Genomic DNA, 24,283 nt, shown 5'->3' on the forward strand with positions numbered 1-24,283 from the left:
GAGGAAGCGTCCTTGTATTGTGTTGCTGGAACACCTGTTTCTTCCCAAGATGCAAACTCAGTTCATAAGATGCTTGGTCATCCGAGTCCTTCCTCATAGAGCAGGTCACTTGCTTCCAACTTGTTTTAGAAAGGAGGAGAAATATTACTCCCAGAAAGTCTTCAGCATGAGAGGGTTATACAGATAACGAGGACTTACAATTTTCTTTGGTCATTATTACAGCTGGTTTAAGGAAAGAGTGGGTTCCCATTCTACCGGAATGAAACTTAAGTTGAACAGAAACTCAGAATCTTCAACTTTGCAGACTTTTTTTTTTTTTTCCCTGCTCTTGGCTTTTTAGAAATGGGGAACCAATAGGAAACAAGTACATGGTCATACTCCCATCTGCTTGTCCACTGGCTTAGCATATATTGAGGGCTTCTACCTAGGGACAAAATACAGTTGTTTTTCAATATGATACCCCAAATCTACTTGCTTCAATCAGCAACTGAATTCAACACTAAGTTCTGGGAGGACACACACGAAATGGTTAACAGTGACTGCCTGAAGCTTGGGGGTGAATGGGAGCAGAGTGAAGGGTAACTTTCTCTTTTCACTCTACCTACATCTAGACTGCTGTGTTTGTAGTTTGTGTTTGTTGATTTGTTTGTTTTGAGACAAGGTCTTACTCTTTCACCCAGGCTGTAGGGCAGTGGCATGATCTCTGCTCACTGCATCCTTCACTTCCCAGCTTCAAAAAATTCTCCTACCTCAGCCTCCTGAGTAGCTGGGACCAAAGGCATGTACTATCACGCCTGGCTAGCTTTTGTGTTTTTGGTAGAGGCAGGGTTTCACCACATGGGCCAGGCTGATCTCGAACTCCTGACCTCAAGCAATCTGCCTGCCTCAGCCTCCCAAACCGTTGGGATTACAGGTGTAAGCCACTGTGCCAGGCCTGTGGTTTTTCTTTTTTTTCTTTTGAGACAGATTTTCGCTCTTGTCCCCTAGGCAGGAGTGCAATGGTGCCATCTTGCCTCACTGCAACCTCCACCTCCCAGGCTCAAGTGATTCTCCTGTCTCAGCCTCCCAAGTAGCTGGGATTACAGGCGCCTGCCACCACGCCTGGCTAATTTTTTGTATCTTTACTAGAGACAGGGTTTCGCCATGTTGGCCAGGCTGGTCTCAAACTCCTGTCCTCAGGTGATCCACCCATCTCAGCCTTCCAAAATGCTGAGATTTCAGGCGTGAGCCACCATGCCCAGCCAGTTTTTTGTTTTTTAAACACAGAAAGTGTATTCATGGACTCCTTCAGATATCAAAGTAAATTCAGAAATGGCCAAAAAGCAAAAGGAAGTGAATATTTTTAACAACATGGTCCAGGCTTATCAAGTTTCTGATGGAGGCTGAGATCTGGGAGGTTAGCTAAGTGGGAGGGTGACCTCTTCATAGCCACAGAACAGTCCAGAACAGACCCAGGCATTCAAAGTTCACCCCAAGGCTGGACTCTGCTCAATCCCTCTCACTGGTCTCTTCCAGGTTTCTGCCCCTGAAGCTCAAGAGCCTGCAAAGCTCCAGCCAGCTCCTCTTTGCTTAATCCCTGGCAGCCCTCAGGACTTGAGGAGCAGGTGTGTGCCTTGAGGTCACTGCCCCCCAGGTGACCCTCTCACCTGAGGTATCCAGGAAAGGCAGTGGTATTTTACCTCATTCTAGCATCCCTCAAAGCATTCCCGCGTTAAAGATGGGAACTTTCGCCAGCACAGAGGCCTGAACAGCTTCTGAAGAACTCCGTGGCAGACACAGAGGTCAGATTTTTGCCAATTCGTTCAAATGAACTGGGTTCCCCTCCCTCCTCTACCTTGGTAGAAGCACAGAAAAGGGAGTTTAGCAGCCGATGCAGCCACCAAGACTTTCCCTGTCACCTCATTAATCACCGGCTGCCAGCGCCCGCTTACCTGCAGATGTAATTCGTCTTGCAGGAGTCCTGCAAATTCAAACAGTTGGGCTTCTCCCTCTCTTCATAGGAGCACACAGGCACGATGGTCTGTCGCCTCCGCTCTGTGCAGGCAATGTCCCGGCAGGAGCAGAAGAGCATTCCATAGCTGTGCTTGGCCGGGACCTTGTCAAAGAACTGCCGGAGGGCCTTGTGGCACTTGCGGCGGTTGCAGACATCGTTGGACACGCTGGTGGTGCACGGGGTGATGTACGCTGATCTGTACTTCTTGCAAGTGTCGTCGAGGTTGCAGGCCTTGGCTGCATCCAGGCAGTTGTTCCCTTTGGGAATGTGCTCCACTGCAAATGCAGAGAAAGACAGGCATGGTCACAGTGCTTGCCTCTGTGTTCTCACCTATTCTGTTTTAATTGAGATCTTGCCATTTATCTGGCATTGCCAGTGGCTCTAGAACTTAATGAGTTTTGAAGCTAATAACTTAATGACTTCATGACAAGAGAAAGCTAGGAGTACAAATACTAGGAGTCTACAGCAGCACAAAAGCTCCTAACATTCCCACAGATGTAGAATTAGGAGGTGCTAGGTGAGGCCAAAACAGAGGCACCTGCCTGGCTATGTACATACGAGGCAACAGGAGAATAAGCTTCCAGCCCCTGGTTAGTAAACTGAAATGAGGATAAAAGAAAAAAACAACAAATTATATACTTGTTCATGATATGCTGAATGCAAGTATAATTGCCATACAATCCTCCAAGAATATAATTATGTAATAAATGCATATAGTACATGCTAATTACTATATGATTACAGAGTAATTACATGGTTATTTGAGCCCAGAAGACAAAATATTATGCCAGATTCTCTAAACAGGAAGAAGCAACCGCAACGAAGCTGTATTTAAGTTTTACTTCGCAGGATGTTGAAAGAAAACCAGAATAAATCACATAAAAATTGGCAAACCTCTCAATTACCACTTAACTTACCATAGACAACACGTGGGCTCTGTGAGTACTAAGGTTCTAGATTAGAAAAATTCAGCTTGTATTTTGAATAGAATTTCAGTGGGCTCCAGGAAACTCACAACCTATGCACTCACACCACCAGAGAAGCCAATGCTGTCTACACTGCCTGCCCTCTGCTGTCTGCAGCAAAAGCATGGTGGAGGCAGGGCCCATTCGGTGCTGGGCAGGCAGGCCAAGGCCAAGGCCAAGGCCAAGCCCAAGCCCAATAGCGAGGTTAAAGGATGAATGGACAACAGGAATTCAACCCCGTCCCCATTAGAAGGATGTTTCTGCAGGGAGAGGGAAGTGATGGAAAAACCTTCCAGAAACAATGTATAAGGTGGTCCATGGAGTACTGATGATGAAGTGTAGCAGTGATTCTCTGGAGCGGGCAGGGAGCTGCTGGACCAGCACTGCGCAGCCATGGGATGAGATACCCAAGCAAGTTCCTCCTCAGGCCTCAGCCCCTCCATGGATTCTATGACTGCCTTTCATTCTGTTTATGTGCCTCCAGTTGATAGGGGCCAGGAAGACATTTAGGAAATGACAAAAGGCTAAAAAATTGACAAGAGACAAAGAACAGTTGGGTTAGGTGGGACTGAAAGATAGGGCAGTGTATTTGCTGCCTATCTAAAGGGCACACGGTATATTATTCAGCCTTAGAAAAAGAAGGAAATTGTGCAATGCGTGACAACATGGATAGACCTTGAGGACATTAAGCTAAGTAAAACAAACCAGTCACAGAAGGACAAATACTGCCTGATTCCACGTATAGGAGGCATCTAAAATAGTCAAACTCATAGAAGCAGAGAGTGGAATGATGGTTGCCAGGGGCTGGAGAAGAAAATGAAAAAAAAAAAGGGGGAGTTGCTCTTCAAAGGGAATAAAGTTTCAGTCATGCAAGATGAATAAATTCTAGAGACGTGCTCTACAACACTGTGCCGATTCTTATCAATATTGTATTATACACTTAAAACTCTGTTAAGAGGGTAGATTGCATGCAAAATGTTCTTGCTACAATTTTAAAAATTGTACATAAATAAAGGGCACACAAAGCAAGTCCAACATTTTAGGAAAAGAACAACTCTCCCTGTTTTACTAAAGATGTGTCTTGCTTTCAGAAAACCGATATGTAAATATCTGAAATCACACCATTATACCCTGGCACCATAAGTCATATTTTATTGTGCTCTGGGTTCATGTGTCTTCCTGTGACATCAGAGTCCAAGAAACTTGCTGTAGAGAGATATAGACCAATGGAACAGAACAGAGCCCTCAGAAATAATACCACACATCTACAAGCATCTGTAAATGGGAAAAGGATTCTCTATTTAGTAAATGGTGCTGGGAAAACTGGCTAGCCATACATGGAAAGCTGAAACTGGATCCCTTCCTTACACCTGATACAAAAATTAATTCAAGATGGATTAAAGCCTTAAATGTTAGACCTAAAACCATAAAAATCCTAGAAGAAAACCTAGGCAATACCATTCAGGACATAGGCATGGGCAAGGACTTCATGTCTAAAACACCAAAAGCAATGGCAACAAAAGTCAAAATTGACAAATGGGATCTAATTAAACTAAAGAGCTTCTGCAAAGCAAAAGAAACTACCATCGGAGTGAACAGGCAACCTGCAGAATGGGAGAAAATTTTTGCAATCTACTTATCTGACAAAGGGCTAATATCCAGAACCTACAAAGAACTCAAACAAATTTACAAGGAAAAAACAAACAACCCCATCAAAAAGTGGGCAAAAGATATGAATAAACAGTTCTCAAAAGAAGACATTTATGCAGCCAACAGACACATGAAAAAATGCTCATCATCACTGGCCATCAGAGAAATGCAGATCAAAACCACAATGAGATACCATCTTACACCAGTTAGAATGGCGATCATTACAAAGTCGGGAAACAAGAGGTGCTGGAGAGGATGTGGAGAAATAGGAACACTTTTACACTGTTGGTGGGACTGTAAACTAGTTCAACCATTGTGGAAGACAATGTGGCGGTTCCTTAAGGATCTAGAACTAGAAATACCATTTGACCCAGCCATCCCATTACTGGGTATATACCCAAAGGATTATAAATCATGCTGCTATAAAGACACATGCACATGTATGTTTGTTGTGGGCACTATTCACAATAGCTAAGACTTGGAACCAACCTGAATGTCCATCAATTATAGACTGGATTAAGAAAATGTGGCACATATATACCATGGAATACTATGCAGCCATAAAAAGGGATGAGTTCATGTCCTTTGTAGGCACATGGATGAAGCTGAAAACCATCATTCTCGGCAAACTATTAGGACAAGAAACCAAACACCGCATGTTCTCACTCATAGGTGGGAATTGAACAATGAGAACACTTGCACACAGGAAGGGAAACATCACACACCGGGGCCTGTCGTGGGGTTGGAGGAGTGGGGAGGGATAGCATTAGGAGATATACCTAATGTAAATGATGAGTTAATGGGTGCAGCACACCAACATGGCACATGTATACATATGTAACAAACCTGCACGTTGTGCACATGTACCCTGGAACTTGAAGTATAATAAAAAATAATAATAATAATAAAAGAAAAAAGATTTTTGCTGTAGAAGGCAATGAGCAAGACAGGAGCCCTTCTTGGGTGTGGAGTACAGGGAGATGGCAGCTGCACATCCATCCTGGCTTTAACAAGCACAGCTGGTACTGTTTCTCCATCTCGCTCTTTCTATGTCTGCTCTCTGGCTCCTCTATTTCTACACTCAGGCTTCCCAGGACTCAGGAGTGAAATATTCACTACGTGCCCTGACAGGGTCACCAGGGCCTCTGGGCCTTGGTGACACTTCTAGCCTTCTCCTCTTTTGAGACTTATAATATTTTGCTATTGAGCCCAAGGGCAGTGATTTATATTATTGAAAGTCAACAGTTCTCTAGATTTCTAAATTATGCATTTTTGATGATAATCTAAAACAAATTAAGATGACCATATTCTGGATCAGACTTTTAAGGCTGGGTACTGGTACACAATTTCACTACCTGCACTTATATTTGTCTTGATGTTGAATGGCACTTTATAATCTCTAGCTAAAAGGGAAAGAACAGAGGCACAGAGCTAGATGAATACTTACAGGAAGTGGCCAGTGAGATAAAAACAAACAGTTCAAATGGAGAAAAATGCCTGAAGAATGGTGTCAATACGTGGCACCCAGTAATACAGGCCTGCCAAACTCAAAAGGGCCCATGGAGAAGGCAAGCACTGCATTCAAACCGTAAGCACCAATTTAGTTTCAGCAAAATAATATTATCTCTTACACTAAATTAATGTTATTAGCCTGCATTTCATTGTTTTCAAAGTTCTGTTCATATTTATGTGTGTCGTTTTCATAGTTGTGTAAAAGCCAAGAATAAGAGCTTACAGTTGTATGTTTGTAAATGTCAAATAACATCATAATAAAAATAATGAAAGTCAACACGTAACATCTAGGAAATTAATTTTTCTCTGTAAGGAGTCCACAAACTTATACACAGGCTTTAAAAAATTTGGCCTAGTGTGCCAGGTGCGGTGGCTCACGCCTGTAATCCCAGCACTTTGGGAGGCCGAGGCAGGCAGATCACGAGGTCAGGAGATGGAGACCATCCTGGCTAACATGGTGAAACCCTGTCTCTACTAAAAATACAAAAACATTAGCTGGGTATGGTGGCGGGAGCCTGTAGTCCCAGCTACTCAGAAGGCTGAGGCAGGAGAATGGCGTGAACCCGGGAGGCAGAGCTTGCAGTGAGCTGAGATTGCATCACTGCACTTCAGCCTGGGCGACAGAGTGAGACTCTGTCTCAAAAAAAAAAAAAAAAAAAAAAAAAAAATTGATCTAGTGTATACCTTTTTTGTTATAATAATACCTTTTTAAAGTTGTTAAAACTACATATGCCATTAAGGTTTTCCTCTTAATGTTATCAGAAAAGCAATTTTTTTTTTAAAAAAAAGGCTTTGTACAAAGTTGGAACAGGGTGAATAATTTTATGTCTAAACCAATTGCTCAAAGTTTACTTCATGTAGCAGTGGGTGTGACTTAGCCTCACTTTCTACTGATTCTATTTTTATCTATGTATAACTCTTGCCAGAGCACCATTTCCTTACATTATTTCAGAGCCCATGACAAATTCTAGAATGCACAACCTGGCACATTCAAAGGGGAAAAAACTATTAATTCATTTCTAGCTCACAGGTGAACATGCGACTTCCTTTTTGTTTCAGATTCTCATTCACACAAAATATTTTTATAACCTTTGCCAACTTGACATTTGAGGTCAGCATTACCCAAATACCAGAACTGAACAAAGACAAAAGAAGAAAATAATAGACTGATATTGCTTACAAATACAGATGCAACAATATTCCCCAAAATTTAGTAAACTGTATTGAGCAATATGTTAAATGGCTAATGCATCATGACCAACTTGGGTTTATCTCAATAATGCAAGGGTAGTTTAATACTTAAAAATATATGTAATTCACCACACTAACAGAATACAGTAGGAAAACTGTATAATTATTTCAATAGATAAAGAAAAAGCATTCAATAAATTTCAATACTCATCCATGATAGAAAAAAGTTCAGCAAATTAAGAATTAAAAAGAATCTCTTCAATCTGATACAGAACAGCTATGAAAAACCTATAACTAAAGTCATATTTCATGGTAAAATACTAAGATCAAGAACAAAGGATTCCCCTTCTTACTGCTTATAGTCAATGTTGTTTTGGATGTCCTATACATCTCTAAAGAATCAACAAAACAACTATTGGAAATAATAAATGAATTTAGCAAAGTCACGATACAAATTTAATATATAAAAAGTAATTGTACTTTGAAAAATACATACTATTTTTATTGATATATAGTGTTTGTACATATTTATGAGGCATATGTGATTTTTCATTAATGCATAAAATGTGTAATGAGCAAGTCAGAGTATTTAGGATTTTTCTGAGCCTACAAGCTTCATTTTTAAAAATTTTATTTGTAATTAGTAAATAATTATATATATTATGAAGTAAAATGTGATGCTTTGATATATGTTTAATGTTATGGAATGACTAAATCAAGCTAATTAACATAGCCATCACTTTCATATGTTAGCTTCAAAATATTAGAAAATGAAATTAAAAAAAATAATTTTATTTACAGCAGGATCAATGAATAAAAAATATAAAAAGCACTTAAAATGAATGTAACAAAAGACATACAAGACCTCTACACTGAAAACTAAAAACACTGCTAACAAAAATTGAAGACCTGATAAATGGAAATACATACCATGTTCATGGATCAGAATACTCAATACTGTTATGATTATTAAGGCTCAATATTATTAAAACTTAATAGCTTATGTAGTTTTAACAACTTTAAAAAGGCAACTAATATTATTATAACAAAGAAGGTATACACTAGGCCAATTTTTCAAGCTTGTAAATAAGCTTATAGATAATTATCTCCAAATTATAATACATTTTGAAATTGTCAAACAGATTCTAAAGCTTATATGAAAATGAAAAGGACACAGAATAACTAAAGCGATTGTAACAAGGAAAACAAAGTTGAAGGATTCACACTAACCCTTCTCAAGTTTTACTATAAAGCTTAAGTTACCAAGACAGTGTGGTACAGTATAGGCACAGACAAATTGAACAATGGAAAAGAAGATAGAACTCATAAATATCCCACACACCTACAGTCATTTGATTTTTTTGAAAGCAACACTGAAGAAATCCAATGGGGGAAGAAAGTATTTTCAACATATAGTACTAGAATAATTGGATAATAATTTTTTAAAAAGAAAAACCCAAATACAAACAAACAAAAAACCTCAATCCCTACTTCACACCATACACAAAAACTAATATAATATGGATCACAGACTTAAACATAAAAGCTAAAATCATAAAGCTTTTAGAAGAAACATAAGATAATCCTGGAGATAGACAAACATTTCTGAGACAGGACCACTGAAAGCAATAACCATAAAAGATAAAACATTGGTAAGGTAGAGTTCATCAAAATTAAACACTTCTGATCACAAAGGACACTGCTAAGACAATGAAGAGACAAACCACAGACTGGGAGAAAATATTCACAAAACATACGTCTGACAAACGACTGGTATCTAAAATATATTTAAAATGCCCAAACCTCAATATAAGAAAACAACCCAATTAAAAATGGGCCAAATCTCTGAACAGACACTTCACAGAATAAGATAAATGAATGGCCAAGTAGCATCTGAAATGTGTTCAACATCATTAGTCATCAGAGAAATGCAAAATAAAACCACAATGAGATACACTCTACACTCACCACAATGGTTAAAATTTGACATGAAATGTTGTTTAAAAAATGTGATGTCTCTAGAATTCTCATACATTGTTGGTGGGAATGGAAAATGGTTCAACCACTTTGGAAAAACGCTGGGTAGCTTTTTATAAAACTAAACAGACAATTACCCTATGACCCAGAAATTCTACTTTTAGGTTTTCATCCAAGAGAACTGTGAACATGTCCACAAATGACTTGGACAAGAATATTATACCAGCATATTGATAATAATAAAACCTGGAGACAGCCCATGTATCCATTAATAGGAAAATGGCTTAACCAACGGTGGTCTATCCACAGTTATCCACCTGAACTACTACTCGGAAATAAGACGAGATGAACTATTGATGCACAAAATAGTGTGGATGAATCTCAAAAACACTCTGCTGAGTGAAAAAAAAAATAAAAGACTACACACAGAAGTACACACAGTATGATTATATATATAGTTCTAGAATAGGCAAAACTAATTTATGAATTTTTTTTTTAATTAAAAGACTGGCTACTTCCAGGGAATGGGGGTGAGGACTGGCTAGGAAGGAATACGAGGTAACTTTCTGGGGGTGATGGTAATGTTTTCTACCTTGAGAACGGCTTGTGTTGCACAGTTTGGGCCTAAACTCAGAGAATAGTATGCTTAAGGTTTGTGCCTATGTAAACATTATCTCAAAAAGGGGGTCGGGGGGAAGGCCAGGTATGGTGGCTCATGCTTGTAATCCCAGCACTTTGGGAGGCTGAGGTGGGAGGATTGCTTGAGACCAGAAGATCGAGACCAGCTTGAGCAATATAAGGAGGCACTGTCTCTACAAAAGATTTAAAAATCACCCAGGCATGGTGGCATGTGCCTGTAGTCCTAGATACTCAGGAGGCTGAGGTGGGAGGATTACTTGAGCCCAGAAGGTCAACGCTGCAGTGAGCAATGATCCACACCACTGCACTCCATCCTGGGTGATAAGAGCGAGACTGTGTCTCAAAAAACAAACAACACCAACAAAATAACAAACCACGAAAAGAAATAGCCTAAACAAATATTGAACACTGGTTAGTGATATGTGTGCTGAAGCATTTAGGGGCAGTATATTGATAAATGAATTTTAAAAATTTAGAAGACGGACATACGGGCGCTCATACAGCAACCATATTTAGATGTGAATATGGAATACAGGTACTGGGTATATGCATTAACCATATTTTTTTCCACTTTTCTGTATGTTCGAAAATGTTCATAATAAAATATTGGAAAAAATAAATTCATGCCTACCTTATTATTACTCTTTTCATAAAGTTTCACAGGGTCAATTGCGCATGGCACATGGGAAATCACTCTTGGCCCCTCCCCTCCTTTCGTCTGCTAACTTAGTCCCTCACAAATCCACCTCCAGCTCTCTCTGGGGCCCTGATGCTGCGTATAATACCTACTGCAATCAAGTTCAAAATAAACACTGCTGAAATCACAGGATATATAAATTAGGGTTGAGTTTTCACCTGGTAAGAAGATTGATCCTCTATATCTATTAAATGGATCCCCCAGTGCACGAAAATACTACCTCAATGACTTGAGGGCACCAGGAGGAGAGGGGAGAATGATTCGATTTACACCCTTGGAGTCAAAGCCAGCCTTCCATCAGCTCGCACACCGCACGGAGGATCAGGAGCCCGCCTGTGTTTTACGGTCTGGGCACAAGCGCCTTCTCGCCTGCGTGGGAAGGCTTCTGAACAGCTTTACCATAACTCTAACTGCCATCCTCTCCACAGCTCATTTTAGAGCTCAGCATTAAAATGTTGCTTTCCCCCCTCCCCTCCCCCTCTAATCTCTCCCTCCATCTGCTGTTATTCATTCTTTAACTTGGTAGAACGTCTGGGATGCTGTCTGAATGGGAAGTATTCTCAGAATGAACGCTGTTTACTAGAAATCCTTTTTTCTTGGGGGAGTGCATATGTGAGTGGGTTGTGCTCAGCTAATGTGCTCCTCTCCAGCCTCGGCTCTGTATTACGGAGAATGCCATTTAACCAGATTTTCATTTCAAATTCCACACAGCCATGTTGTTACTTTGCCGGTTACATATTGCTTTCTTTACCATCATTCTAAGCCTCTCTGGCTGTGATCACATCTGGTGGTGACTTGTTTCTTGTTTTCTTGGCCATGGGAGGTATAACATTCACGGCAACTTGAGGGCGAGATTCCAAAACCTGCGATGAAAAGGGTCAGGTGCTGCTGAAGGAGGCATGGATTAGGAGTGAGGGGCATCTGGGTTTTAAATGTGGTCCAATCATCGGGGCGTCTTTGTACAGTCAGCTTTTCCCCCATGGACGTCAGTTTCCCTATTTGTGGGATGATATATCTAAAGTCCCTTCAAGCCTTAAGACTCTTTGATTTAATGGTTCTAATATAATTTGCCTTTTCTAAGTATAACGTCAAATATTTAGAATAAAATGTGGTGATGAGGGACAGAATGTAAAACCCCAGCCAGAGGCTCTATGCAGTTGAAGGCACTGGCCTCTCAGCAGTCTGCTACTCCAAAGGAGTACATGGACCAATGATTTTAGCCCTGACTTGCAGGCAGAGCAAATGTAAAACGTCCCTCCAACACCGTGAGATGTGGAAGTGTCAGCGATGAATTATATAATCAGAGAAGCTTTCATATTCTAAACTCCTCTGGAGCAAGGAACTGCCTTTATCCCAAATACAATCCTCACACTGTCCCAAGTAAGAGGCTATCACTGTGGCCAGCAGCCCTGATTATTTACACTTAGAAAATGTCACCGTTATTGGCAAACACCAGGGCCAACTAACCAGTTGAAACGATTCAGGATGAAACACAGATGCAAGCAACTAGAAATCCATTTCTATAGATTATGAGGTGGAATAAAACAGTAAATATATTAAAATCTGCATGGCCTGCATGAGATATGATTTACGAAGCAAAAATTCACAAGACGGTAAAAGAATGTTTGCAAATGCTTGCCAATTTCTGGTATCTTTCTGCCTTTCTTTTTAAGGCTGCAGAATTGAATTCACAATTTGTTTCCTCTTTTTCTTTCTGACTTGATTAATTACTATGTTAATATAACTACTGTTCTTCTTCTAATAGGCTCCCTCTAATGTGTTGTCCCAGAAAATTAAAAAATGGGTAAAAGATGCCAGATCTTCACAGGTGTAGGCAAACTTTTCTGGAAGCTCACAATGGCAGTCGGGGCTTCTGATATCCACACGGATCGTATGGCAAATTTGATCATACAGGTTGTGACCCTTGTAAATGATCCTTCAAGAGCTTGGTATTTTCCAGCTAGGGTGCTAAAAATTACATTTAAAAAGCACATGTTGGCTATTTGGAACCCATTTTGTCATTCGTACACTGTTTCAGACATACTGTATTACATGATGATGAAACTCCTCCTAGTTCTGTTTTTTTCATACCTTACACAACTATATTAAGCTGCAAGCCATACCCAAGTTTTCTCTGGGGTTCACGGTGACTGAATTATTTTCAATACCTGTAAGTTTGGAAATAATTATTTGGTCTGGTGAAGACAGTTCCCCATGATAACCACACGTCACGGGCTAGCCTTATCCATTAGAGCTTCCATTTCCTTAATGCACATTCTGTCGCCAGCCTGCACCCTCTGCTGTGCAAACCTTAAAAAATTGGATGTCTCCTGTAAGTGGTGTGCAAGTCACATGCTTGCTGCTGCACAATGATTAATAGTGCTGTCCCAGAAAATGGGATCATTACATTTTTAATTAACCTTTCCAACCTCCTCCACCTTTTCCTTTTGTTATACATTGGATCTCTGAAGTTTTCTACTTGTTTATGTTCAACTAGGTTTGAAACAAAGGCATGAAAAATGGTTGCAGGTGACACAGGAGTCGATGCTTCAGGTGAGATGCCTGGTAGGGTGCAGTGCCTCATTGTACATCAGATGGAGGGACAGGCGCTTGGAACTTGGTGGCTGGGTTCCCACCTAATTTTTGTTTTGGCAGCTTAGCGTTATTTAATAGCCTTGGCTACCAGGAAACTGGCTTTTTAAAATCTCTTTCAACCTAATTATAATTACGGTGTATAAATCATACAATGATCAATTATAAAAATCTCGGGTTCATAAATATTTAACTTAGCATTTAAATCCACACTGCAGGAGTGCATGAAATTTCTGAGCCCGTCTCTTCGCAAACAACTGCTTTATTACAGTTCCATTGCCAATTACTGAAAACTGAACCAAGTTTGTCTTGCCGCACACTCAGGCACATATTTGAGCATAATGCCTTTCTGTGTGTTAAGATGGCACAATTTAGTTATTTCTAAAATATGCCAGGTCTCCCATTAAAAAGATATTTTGCAAAGACTTCTATGGCCATCTTTTAATTCCTCAAGTATGGAGAGGCACAATTATAATATTAGACATAAAAACACTCGTTAAAATAGATTTTATCTAATGTAAGATTGATTCCGAGATAATTGAGGTCAGATTTGTTTGGAAAATGTATTGTGACATGTGCAAATGGTGATGCAAAGAGGAAATGATCTTCTAGGAGGACTCAAGCACAACAGCTAAATATTTTTCAGCAAAATCATAAAACCATAATTGGATTTCAATTTAGTAATAGCCAGTCTAAGACAGGCCATTTTTAATAATCTAATTACATGTTCAGGGCCTACCCAGAACTCTACAATGGCTACAGAACTATTAATTGTACTCAATCCTGTTGCATCTTCAACCATGAAATTTGCTATTACATGTAGGACTGGCTCTCAGTTATGGATACTTTTTTTTTCCCCAATCTCAGATCATCTTTATAACATCCCAGAATGCCTATTCGTTTAATTTTCTAAAAGTGAAATTTTTTAATGACTTTCTCTGGACCAGAAAAAAATAGCTCAGATTTGTGGTCCTTCTACAGACAAAATTCACAATGAGATCTACAAACATTTCCCCTGTTTTTATGAAGGCTCAGAGATCAGCCCTTGCTTTTGTCTGATTTTCATTAATTAAAGGTATTTAATTGCTAACAGCTCATTAGCAGTAAAATTAATGAGTACTTCAACTACAGGAAAAGATCTGCATGATAATATAAACCTAATTCGTTTTATGGGGTACAAACTGTAGCTCCACTAATATTTAGCCTGTGCAAGCGCCACTGATACTTGGCTATTTCAACAGTAAAAGGCTAAACATGTCTTTAAAACCAACGCTGCTTCTCCCCAGAGAAAACAACAAATGTGAGCCAGCCGAGTAACAAAGAATCCAAACCCCCCCTTCCCCCCCCTTTCCACCAATGTATTGCCATGGAGAAGACTAACTGGAAGAGAAATATGGAGTGATTTGCTTTTAACAATGTTCTAAGTTGCTACTAAATAAAAAGGTATCCTTAAAATAATGTGTATGCACTTATAAACTAGCATACCCAGCTTTCAGAGTATCTCTGTGTGTGCCATGCTGAGTAGCTAGACAACACTTGTCCCAAAGAGGCTGCCAGTGCTTGGGACATTTCACGGAACTCTTTCCTGGAAGCCTCAGGCATGTTCTTTGGAATCCCTGAACGACATCGAGTTCCCTGCATGGAGGATGGACTTTAAAAGCCAAATGTCATTTAGCACTAAGTGTGATGAATAAAGGAGGCCATGATGTTGGACAATGCACAGGAGTAGAAAACAAGGAATGAATTATATGTAAGGATTTTTTCCTATGGGTGACTGAGATGTCAGCTCTGAAAATAATCACTGGCTTTCCCAAAAAGCCATTGCACCAAAGATGGTCCAGGAATAAGTGTTTCGCTTCTCAAGGTGACTACTTTGAAGGAGAATATTCATTTGAATGTATGTGTTCTTAGTAGGCTCACTATCCATAGTCACATTGTACATTTGCTCTGCTCCTCCAAACAGCTAGAGCAAAAAGATGCCACCAGAAGGCAGGCTACAGGTCCGAATGTCACTTCTACTACACAATCTACAAACATTGTTCTGGCCTCAGTATGCATAGAGAGAAGGAAAAGCACGCATTCTAAAGCCAAAGAATCAGCTGAAACAATGAAAAATGCAGAGGCTGAAGATCCTATTAAGTAGCCTAGATGATGCTGAGATAATAATGAATCATTGATGATGTCGGCAGTTGTCAGGGCCCTCACAGTGTGGAGTTCAGCAAAGATAAGCTAAATATCAGGTCTTTATTTTTAGTTAAAGAGCATAAAATTCAATCCCTTTCCTCCCACGAGCCTATTTACATACCTGCTGTGCTACCTATTTGCCTTCACCTGCTTCCCAATTAATACCCCATTAAGCCACTCCACCTGCAGTGGCTTCTACCTTCACCACAGCCCTGCAACCATCACTCATCTGCTACAGCTCAATTGTTTCTTCCGGAAAGATAAACAAAAGCTGCATGAATAATAATTGCAGCACTTCACATTTACAGGGTTCTTAAAAGACAGTAGCCAAAAGCTTGGCTAGTTTGTGAGGAGAGAGCCAGGAGCTGGGCAGAAAGTCTAGAGTAAATGGAGTTGCACTCAAGAGGACCAAGGGAGCAGAAAGGTCCATCTTAATAGATATGTGAATTCTGGGCTGTGTGTGTGTGTGCGCGCGCATATATGTGTTTATTATTGAGACGGAGTCTTGCTCTGTCGCCCAGGCTAGAGTGCAATGGCGCGATCTAGGCTCGCTGCAACCTCCGCTTCCTGGGTTCAGGCAATTCTCCTGCCTCAGCCTCCCCAGTAGCTGGGATTACAAGTGCCCAACACCACACCTGGCTAATTTTTTATATTTTTAGTAGAGATGGGGTTTCTCCACGTTGGTCAGGCTGGTCTCAAACTCTTGACCTCGTGATCTGCCCACCTCAGCCTCCCAAAGTGCTGGGATTACAGGTGTGAGTCACCGTGCCCAGCCTGTATATATATTTTTAATGGTGTTTTGCTTCATTCACGAAGGTGCTTCCTGTCCCTTTGGGTTGATAAAACTTTGTTTGGTTAAGCGCTTTTTCATCACCTATTAGTACATTATTTCTCATTCATATAAACAGGTTTTAAGTGTTCCAAAATTTGGTTCCTTCAGTGGCCAAGCCTGGCCACCATCTGAAAATGTGTGTTTTTACACAACTCGCAGGCACTTCCGATGATCAGACTTGGAATTCGCTTTCTGTAGGTTAAAACTTCCTTTTTATACCCATCTGCACTCTTACTTCTTTTCCTACTAAATCCTGGCTTTCTATTTGGTTTTCAGGAATGTGGTCCTTAAGAGCTACCTGCTAGTGGACAGTATATTCCGTCCTCATTCCATGAAGATCTTGTTGATGGGAAGGTTTTCTTTGCCCATGTTTCATGTGTGACTTCATAATTAAGGCTAGACTAGATTTACCAGGGGGTCCTAGAACATGTATTTCCAGGTAGATTAAAATAAAGCAAGATGGTAGGACCCCCCCTCCCCCAACACACACACACACCTCCACAACTGCCCCACCAATCCCCCATGGCCTCTCATGAGCTTGAGATGAAGGAAGAACAGCAGAACTGGTGGCCCAGCTGCATGCCTCAGTGAGCCTTCATGTTTTACTTTAATGGAGTGTTGGCGAGTCTTCCTGTTCATTTTGTTTCAAGCTTTAAATTGGTTCCAAATGCATTCACACACTTACTCTTTGAGCCCTGGTATAACTCTTGTTAGATCCCCATTGGAAGGACGACACCAGTTAGCTGGAGAATGAAGTTTAAGCCCTGGAATTTTTACATTAAAATTCCTTAGTCAGGACCTCCATTGTGTCTCTGCAGCTTAATCTGCCACTCTGTCTCCCACGGGAATTGCAGAGTAAATTCAGCAATATTCTCATGGTGTTGGGCACCAAGCCAGCTCTCCACAGGAGGTGCTCTCCCACCTGGCTCCTGCCCATCGAATGTGGCTGAGAGTTTGCTGAGGCAGGTAGAAGCAGGTGAGTAATCCAGCACTCTCAGGTTGCTTCTATAGGTTGGTGCAAAAGTACTTGTGGTTTTTGCCATTACTTTTGCACCAACCTAATAGAACATGGCATTCCTGAGCTTTTCACACAAGTGTGTTGGTTTTGGGGTTGTTGTGTCCCTGATTACATGAGAACCACATCAATTAAGATCCCAGGGCTAAATAAGAACAAGCCCAGCATTCAGAACTGACATTTCCACCTAGCGATTTGCTCAGTAAGAAAGTAGGTACACAGTTTAGGTAAAATGCATGTGTTCTACCAAGGACACCTTCACGCTTCAAAGTGTGCCTTTTCTAACAGAGATTTGGACTTGCACACTAGCTAGTTTTTGTGAGAAATGCTTGCCTGAATGGTTCCATTTAAGCATGGGTGAGGTTGAAGCCAAATGTGAGTGTTGGGGTCAAGATGATTCCCTCTACTTTATGCCTGGAGAGATCAGAATCACATTCAGCACAAGTGCCTGGGCTCAGTCCAGCTGCTAATGCTTCCAGCAGCACCCCAGGACAAACCAAAGGGAAAGGGTCGCCCTTTGGCTAAGGCATTCAGGGATGAGAGGAATGAGGACTATTGGCCTCAGAATGGTCAGTCATGCTGCCCTTCAGTGGGGAAGGGATAGAGGGCTGAGAGCAGCAGTGGATTCCTGCTCCATCGGGGGACAGCTGGGGTCCCTGCACTTGCACTGGATGGATGAGGCTCTGGATTGCAGGAGGTCCTGTTTTAAGACACAGGAAGACTCATACAAAGCCAAATTTCCATCATTTAGCATCCTTATCATGATATTGCCAACACAGGTACTAATTAGCCTTTTACCCTTTGGCCTTCAAAAAATGAATGATAAATGGCTCCTGAGAATTTCTCCTGGTGCGTCTAGAACTGCCTCCAGTGCCAGGAAAGATTGGGCAATCTTATTCCTATGGCATTAGCTAATGAACTGACCCAAGAGAACTGAGAGAGTCCTAAGGTAGGACATATGGTAGAATACAATTATTAAGGTAGGAGTGTGAAGGTTGGAAGTGGGGGCTGGCTTGACTCAGGAAGGAAACCAGCATTTCCAAGGACTATAGTGAGCCTTCCAGGAAGTTCTTGAATAAAAACAAAATGGAAGTCCAGTGGCTTTTTGGTGGAGGGCAAGGCTTTCTCAAAGTTTCTGTTTGATCTATTATGTGAAACAGATGATCTCCAATGGCAGATTTACGAGCTGTTAGTTTTCACCGAAAGGAAATCCATCCCTCAGAATCTTCTGCAAGCCCATCAAGTACCGCACATGAGAAGTTCTATTTGATAGTATAAGTCGGACCACATTTAGTGATGTTTGGGGATTGAAGCAGTAGTGGTTGAAGTGTATGCAGTTCAAAGATTTGGCTTAGAAATACATTTGTAAAAAAAATTGAAAATTAAATGTGGCATTAGGAAAGACAGGTGAAATAGCATAATTTCACAGAAAGCCAAAGTTCTGGAAATCCAACATGTACTCTGAAATTGGTAATTCATTTCTGGTATGGAGTCTGCATGGTAGAAAGAAAAAAAAAAAAGCAAATGTCTAAATCTATTTCTTGACACCAGCAAGTGGTCCTCTTTGTGTGCTAAAGACTTCTTTAAACTGTCAATAACTCAGGAGTGCTTCCGCATTTGAGAGAGAATAGAAAGGAAATTATAAATGTGATTATAAGCCCTACATGGTCTTCTAAGGAAAGGAATCACAATCACCTGCTGAAGCTGAACACTGCAGAGGGGGAAAAGGTATCTACAGGAGATTAGTGTGTCAGTAAATACATAAAGTACAGAAGTCCCACATATTTGACATTTGAAGAACAAAGCTATCCATCAATGTCCTGGCACAGATCGATCAAGCAGAATGCTACTGCTGAAAACCTAATAGTACGATGGTAATAATGTAGCCATAAAACCTCTAGTCTATAATTGACTGCTTCCACTTGAAGCTAACATGTCTAAAACAGTGACTAATGTTCATGTAAAGATTTCACTTGCGTTGAATGACAATCAGTTACACCTCACACGATTCAGTAAATGGCTTGCCCTGGATATAATGGCCCAGGGACAGACACCAAGGTGGAGAGGGAGAGTATATCCCAAAATGAACAACGCAGGTATGTGATGTTGAAATGTGGGTCTTGGGTATGTTTCTTTCCTTCTTGGCCACCTCCTTTAGATGTGATGAGGCTGCCACTTTCTGACAAAGTAACCCAATTAGAAATGTAAGTGGCTGCAGAGTCCAGTACCATTATAGCAAGCTCCTCAGGGCATCCAAGTCTTAGTTGCAAGCTTTGTTTAGTGAGCCTAGTACTATAAATCACATGCCTGTACCTTGAGAGTATACGCTCTGTCTCCTGGCAATGAGTAACTAGAGGCAGAGAAACCAAGGGGTTTGGGGGAGAGAAGAACAGCATTCACAGATTTTGGACCTCTGTCATCTTCTTTTTTTTTTTTTTTTTTTTTTTGAGGCAGAGTCTCGCTCTGTCACCCAGGCTGGAGTGCAGTGGTGCAATCTCGGCTCACTGCAACCTTCTCCTCCTGGGTTCAAACGATTCTCCTGACTCAGCCTACTGAGTAGCTGGGATTGCAGGCACCCACCACCATGCCTGGCAAGTTTTTGTATTTTTAGTAGAGACGGGGTTTTGCCAAGTTGTCCAGGTTGGTTTCAAACTCCTGACCTCAGGTGATCCACCCGTCTCAGCCTCCCAAAGTGCTGGGATTACAGGCATGAGCCACTATGTCCTACCTCTTCTGTTTCTTTTCTTTTCTTTTCTTTTCTTTTTTTAAGCTCTAAGAACATCTGTGAATGCTGGGTGCCAGGCTGGTAAATAAGTTGGTTAGGCAGATCTTCTTAGACAAGAGATGTATAGCTGGGCTGTTAGCAATGAGAATTGAAGTTTGAAAGGAAAGCTTATTGCTGTTGCTAGATGACCAAACAAAAGATTACTTAGCTCTCAGCACAAATTCAGAGCCTTCCATTAGTATGAATGGTTGCTGAACGGACATGGACCAAGCAGTGCAGGGTCATTCATTGTGGGCATTTGCTACAACTACATTGATCAGCAATGCCCCGCCATGCAGCAGGAGGGAAAAATGGCTGTTTGTTACGCACATCTCGGTATTTTGGTGTGTTGTGTTTTAATCTCAAAGGAGGTTTTGTATGCACTCTTTGAAAGCCACTTCCACTCTGGTCATGTTTAATTTCAAAATATGAGAATTCCCGTTTCCCCTTCAACAAATAGGAGAAAAGCCCTATGCATCTTTGAGTTCACAGTCCTGAGTTAAAGCCCTTTTATAAGTTGGATTCAAGTAAAATAAAGTCATCTGTGGATTTTATTTTCACAAAATCCCCAAGACCTTTCTGTGCTCCAAAATGTTATTTGCAAATTTCAGCGTTTCAGTTAGCCAATAACTGTTTATTACCAAAGGTAGAAATGTGTCCCCACACTGTAAGGTTCATTGTAACTAAAAATTTTAATTAATATGTCTGGTAGCTTCTAATGGACTTTGCGTGTACATAAGACTGCTTTGTGGCCTTTGATATATACTTAAAGGTAATTGGGTAGTCTAACTGATGTATTTTTAAAGAGCAAACTATTGATTAATAATGTTTCAGTATTAATATAACCACTTTGTGTGGATCAAGAAACATCAACAGTAGAAAACCCATATTTATCTACAAATTAACAACTCTATATAGATCTGTTACTTTAAGCTAAATGGGGTGCATCCACTCATTACATTCCAACAGGGACTAGACTCCTCGTAACAAAGATTAAAGCTGAAATTGGCCTTATTTTTCCACTGCATGAAATGAATGCTATTCACCACTTCATGCCCTATTGGAGCTGAAGAATAGTTGCAGTAAAGCACAGGTCCACTTCCTGCTCTGACAGGCTGGGATTTTTAATGCTTTACTTGATGAAAACACTCCATATTTTGGGAGCTTTAATTGCTGCCAGTGCTGAACAGAATGAAATAAAAAATGATTGTGCCATACAGGATGGAGGTGGGGACGATCCCAGCTTTGTCCCTACTTAAAACCAGTTGTACGGTTCATATACTCCAAGTGTATGTTCATTCAAATTGAATTACTACAAAGAGGGAAAGCTGGAGTATTTCAGAGACTTGTGATGAAGCAGTTCCTGAGGCTGGGTTTTAGGACACTGGGCAGAGCACTTCTCAGACAAACTGGAACTGTCAGTTCAATTTTTTTTTTTAATTAAAATAAAAAAGTACCTAGAAGGCTTGAAGACTCTACTACAGAGGTTGGTTTAAATGAAATTCCTTAGTTGTCTTTAGTATAGGATGACGGATACCCTAACCTCCAGGCAATCTGTGTAAACAACTGTCTGAGTGCCCAATACAAGCTACAAACAGCAGCAATGGCAGTTGCCCAAGCCAAATTTCTGAAAGGGTCACTTTGCTCTGAGCCGATGACAAAATATCCATACATTGCAACTGCTACCTGAATGTTATTTAGATTTATGGAGAGAGAAAAAGATACCAGCTGGCAGGGTTCCTTGTCCTAGTTTGATTCTCATTCATTCACTTCTCTCATTCTCTCTCTCTCTCTCCCCCATGCAATGAACATGGCAAATTTAACTCTAACTCTCTAACAAGCTAGAAGAGCCACAGATGGGAAATTAACATACAGAGAACTAAGAAATTTGCAAGAGGTCACACGATGAAGTTATCAGCGACCTTAGAAGGGGACTGTGATATAAAGCTCAAGTATCCTGGTCCTAGGCCAATGTTCTCTCCACTCTAATGTGTTATAACCCGCAAGTGTTGACAGCTTTGCTAAAAGAGGTGTGCTGGCCTAAATGTTCTTTGTCACTGCTCGGTTTGGTAGAACATCTGAATAGAGGCTCTGAATGACATCCCATTAAACTAGTGATGCTTAAATTTTTTTGAGCATAAGAGTCCCCTGGGGAGCTTGCATCTGACTCCCACATAGACTGATTTGGTGAGCTGGTCTGAGGTGAGACCTTGAAATCTGCATTTTAACACACTTTGCATGTGACTCTGCTAGACCATGTTTTAAGAAATACTGTACTGCTAAAAGAAAATGACTTCCTAGAAAGCTAAGTTCATTAATGAGATAGATATATTTTCTGTATATAAAAGCACATGATAAGCAAATAATAATCTAAGTTATAACAAGTATGTTTCAATAATTCTATCACATGAACGCATTCATTCATTCACAGTGTTTACTAACATGCCAGGCCATATAAATTTTGACCCTAGTATTCCAAAGTACACATTCAAATTCACTTCAAGCTAGTGAATATTAACTGAACAAATGATATGGTATAAATGCTGTGCTAGTTACCTATGAGGAATACAAGATAATGTCAGCTAAGCAAAACATAGCCCTTTCTTGTTTAAAACTAAAGAAGCAAATATACCCAAGGAATGATATAGATATCATAATATATTACTCATAATCTATATGTATGAATTGACAAATACTATCAGCTGGCAAGAATGAACTACTTAAAAACAGCCCTGTGACAACTGAGTATTCCCTTGAAGAAAGATAAAATTAGATTTCTAAGGTATCCATGCACGAAACTAAATTCTAAATAAATTAACTAATTAAAATGTGAAAAACAAAATGTTAAGACTTTCAGAAGAAAACATAGATTATGATTTTGAGATAGTAAAGCAATTTTTAAACAAGACATATACCTCCACACCATAAAGAAAAGACAGATAAATTAACCACATTAAGGTTAAAATCTTGGCCAGGGTGGTGGCTTACACTTATAATCCCAGCACTTTGGGAGGCTGAGGAGGGAGGACCACCTGAGGTCAGGAGTTCGAGACCAGCCTGGTCCACATGGCAAAACCCCAGCTCTACTAAAAATACAAAAATTAGCCCAGCATGGTGGCACACATATGTAATCCCAGCTACTCGGGAGGCTGAGACAAGAGAATCTCTTGAACCTGGGAGGTGGAGGTTGTAGTGAGTCGAGATTGCGCCAGTGTACCCCAGCCTGGGCAACAGAGCAAGACTCTGTCTAAAAAAAAAAAAGATTAAAAACTTACAACAACAACAAAAAATTCTAAAGGCAAAGTAAAAAGATAAGCCACAGACTAGGAAAGGATAGATGGACTCACAAAATGACAAAATAATGATTTCCAGAATCACATAGAACTCCTATGAATCAATATGAAGGAGAGAAATATGAGGAGATAATCAATAAAAAGACTGTCAAGCATAAAAATATGTTGCACCAAGAGAAAATTCTGAGGACAGGAAAGAATAGAATTTCAATTTCAAAGAACAAAGGGAACTTCATTATTAAGGAAAACCTTAGTAGTGTATTGTTTAAATGGATGCTAGTAAGAGTCGAATCATTACACTATTTTCACTGGTTGCATTGAGAAGGGTGATCTTTAGTTTTATCTTTAAATATCTGTATTACAATATCATGCAAATTACATCCTTTCCAACTACATAAACTTATGTTAACATATTTTATATGTTAATGTAAAAATGTATGAGGAGACAGCTTTCCAAAATTCTCTTAGAGAATACCTGAGCAAAAGAATTTAAAGACAATAGCTACAGAGAACTTCTCGCACATATTAGTATGTACAAAATTATTATTGTACATTGTTTACTTCCAATTAGTCACTATTATAACCCAAATGCCCACTGACAGAAGACAGGACAAATAAATTATGGTATATTCACACAATGAAATACTACAAATGGCAATGAAAATGAATGAACAAGAGCTATAGCATATCAAGATGGATAAATCTCAATGTTTGGAAAGGAGGCTAGTTGTAGAAGTATTTGTACTGAATGGTAACATTTATTTAAAGAATAAGAACCTAGAAACAAAGCATATACACACACACAAACACACCATTCACATTTGTGTATAAATAATATATACTTATACATATTTATATATTTATTCACATATTTATATATTTATACACATATGTGAGAATACATAATTTTATGTATTTCATACATATGAATGTATTAAAACATGCAAGAGAATGATGAACACCAACAAATCAAAAGGAA

At 40.0% G+C, this 24,283-nt stretch overlaps 1 protein-coding gene across 6 annotated transcripts in view; it reads right to left on the reverse strand.

Moving 5' to 3' along the window:
- Window positions 1-24,283, reverse strand: part of GFRA1 (GDNF family receptor alpha 1) — a 219,338-nt gene that overhangs the window by 65,570 nt on the left and 129,485 nt on the right. For all 6 annotated transcript variants that reach the window (XM_007964180.3, XM_007964182.3, XM_007964179.3 and 3 more), the window contains one exon: window positions 1,932-2,268. In XM_007964180.3, the coding sequence (XP_007962371.1) occupies window positions 1,932-2,268 (337 nt within the window). The remainder of the gene's footprint in view (window positions 1-1,931; window positions 2,269-24,283) is intronic.

This window comes from Chlorocebus sabaeus, chromosome 9 (genome assembly GCF_047675955.1).
Source record: "Chlorocebus sabaeus isolate Y175 chromosome 9, mChlSab1.0.hap1, whole genome shotgun sequence".
NCBI classification, from domain to species: Eukaryota; Metazoa; Chordata; class Mammalia; order Primates; family Cercopithecidae; genus Chlorocebus; species Chlorocebus sabaeus.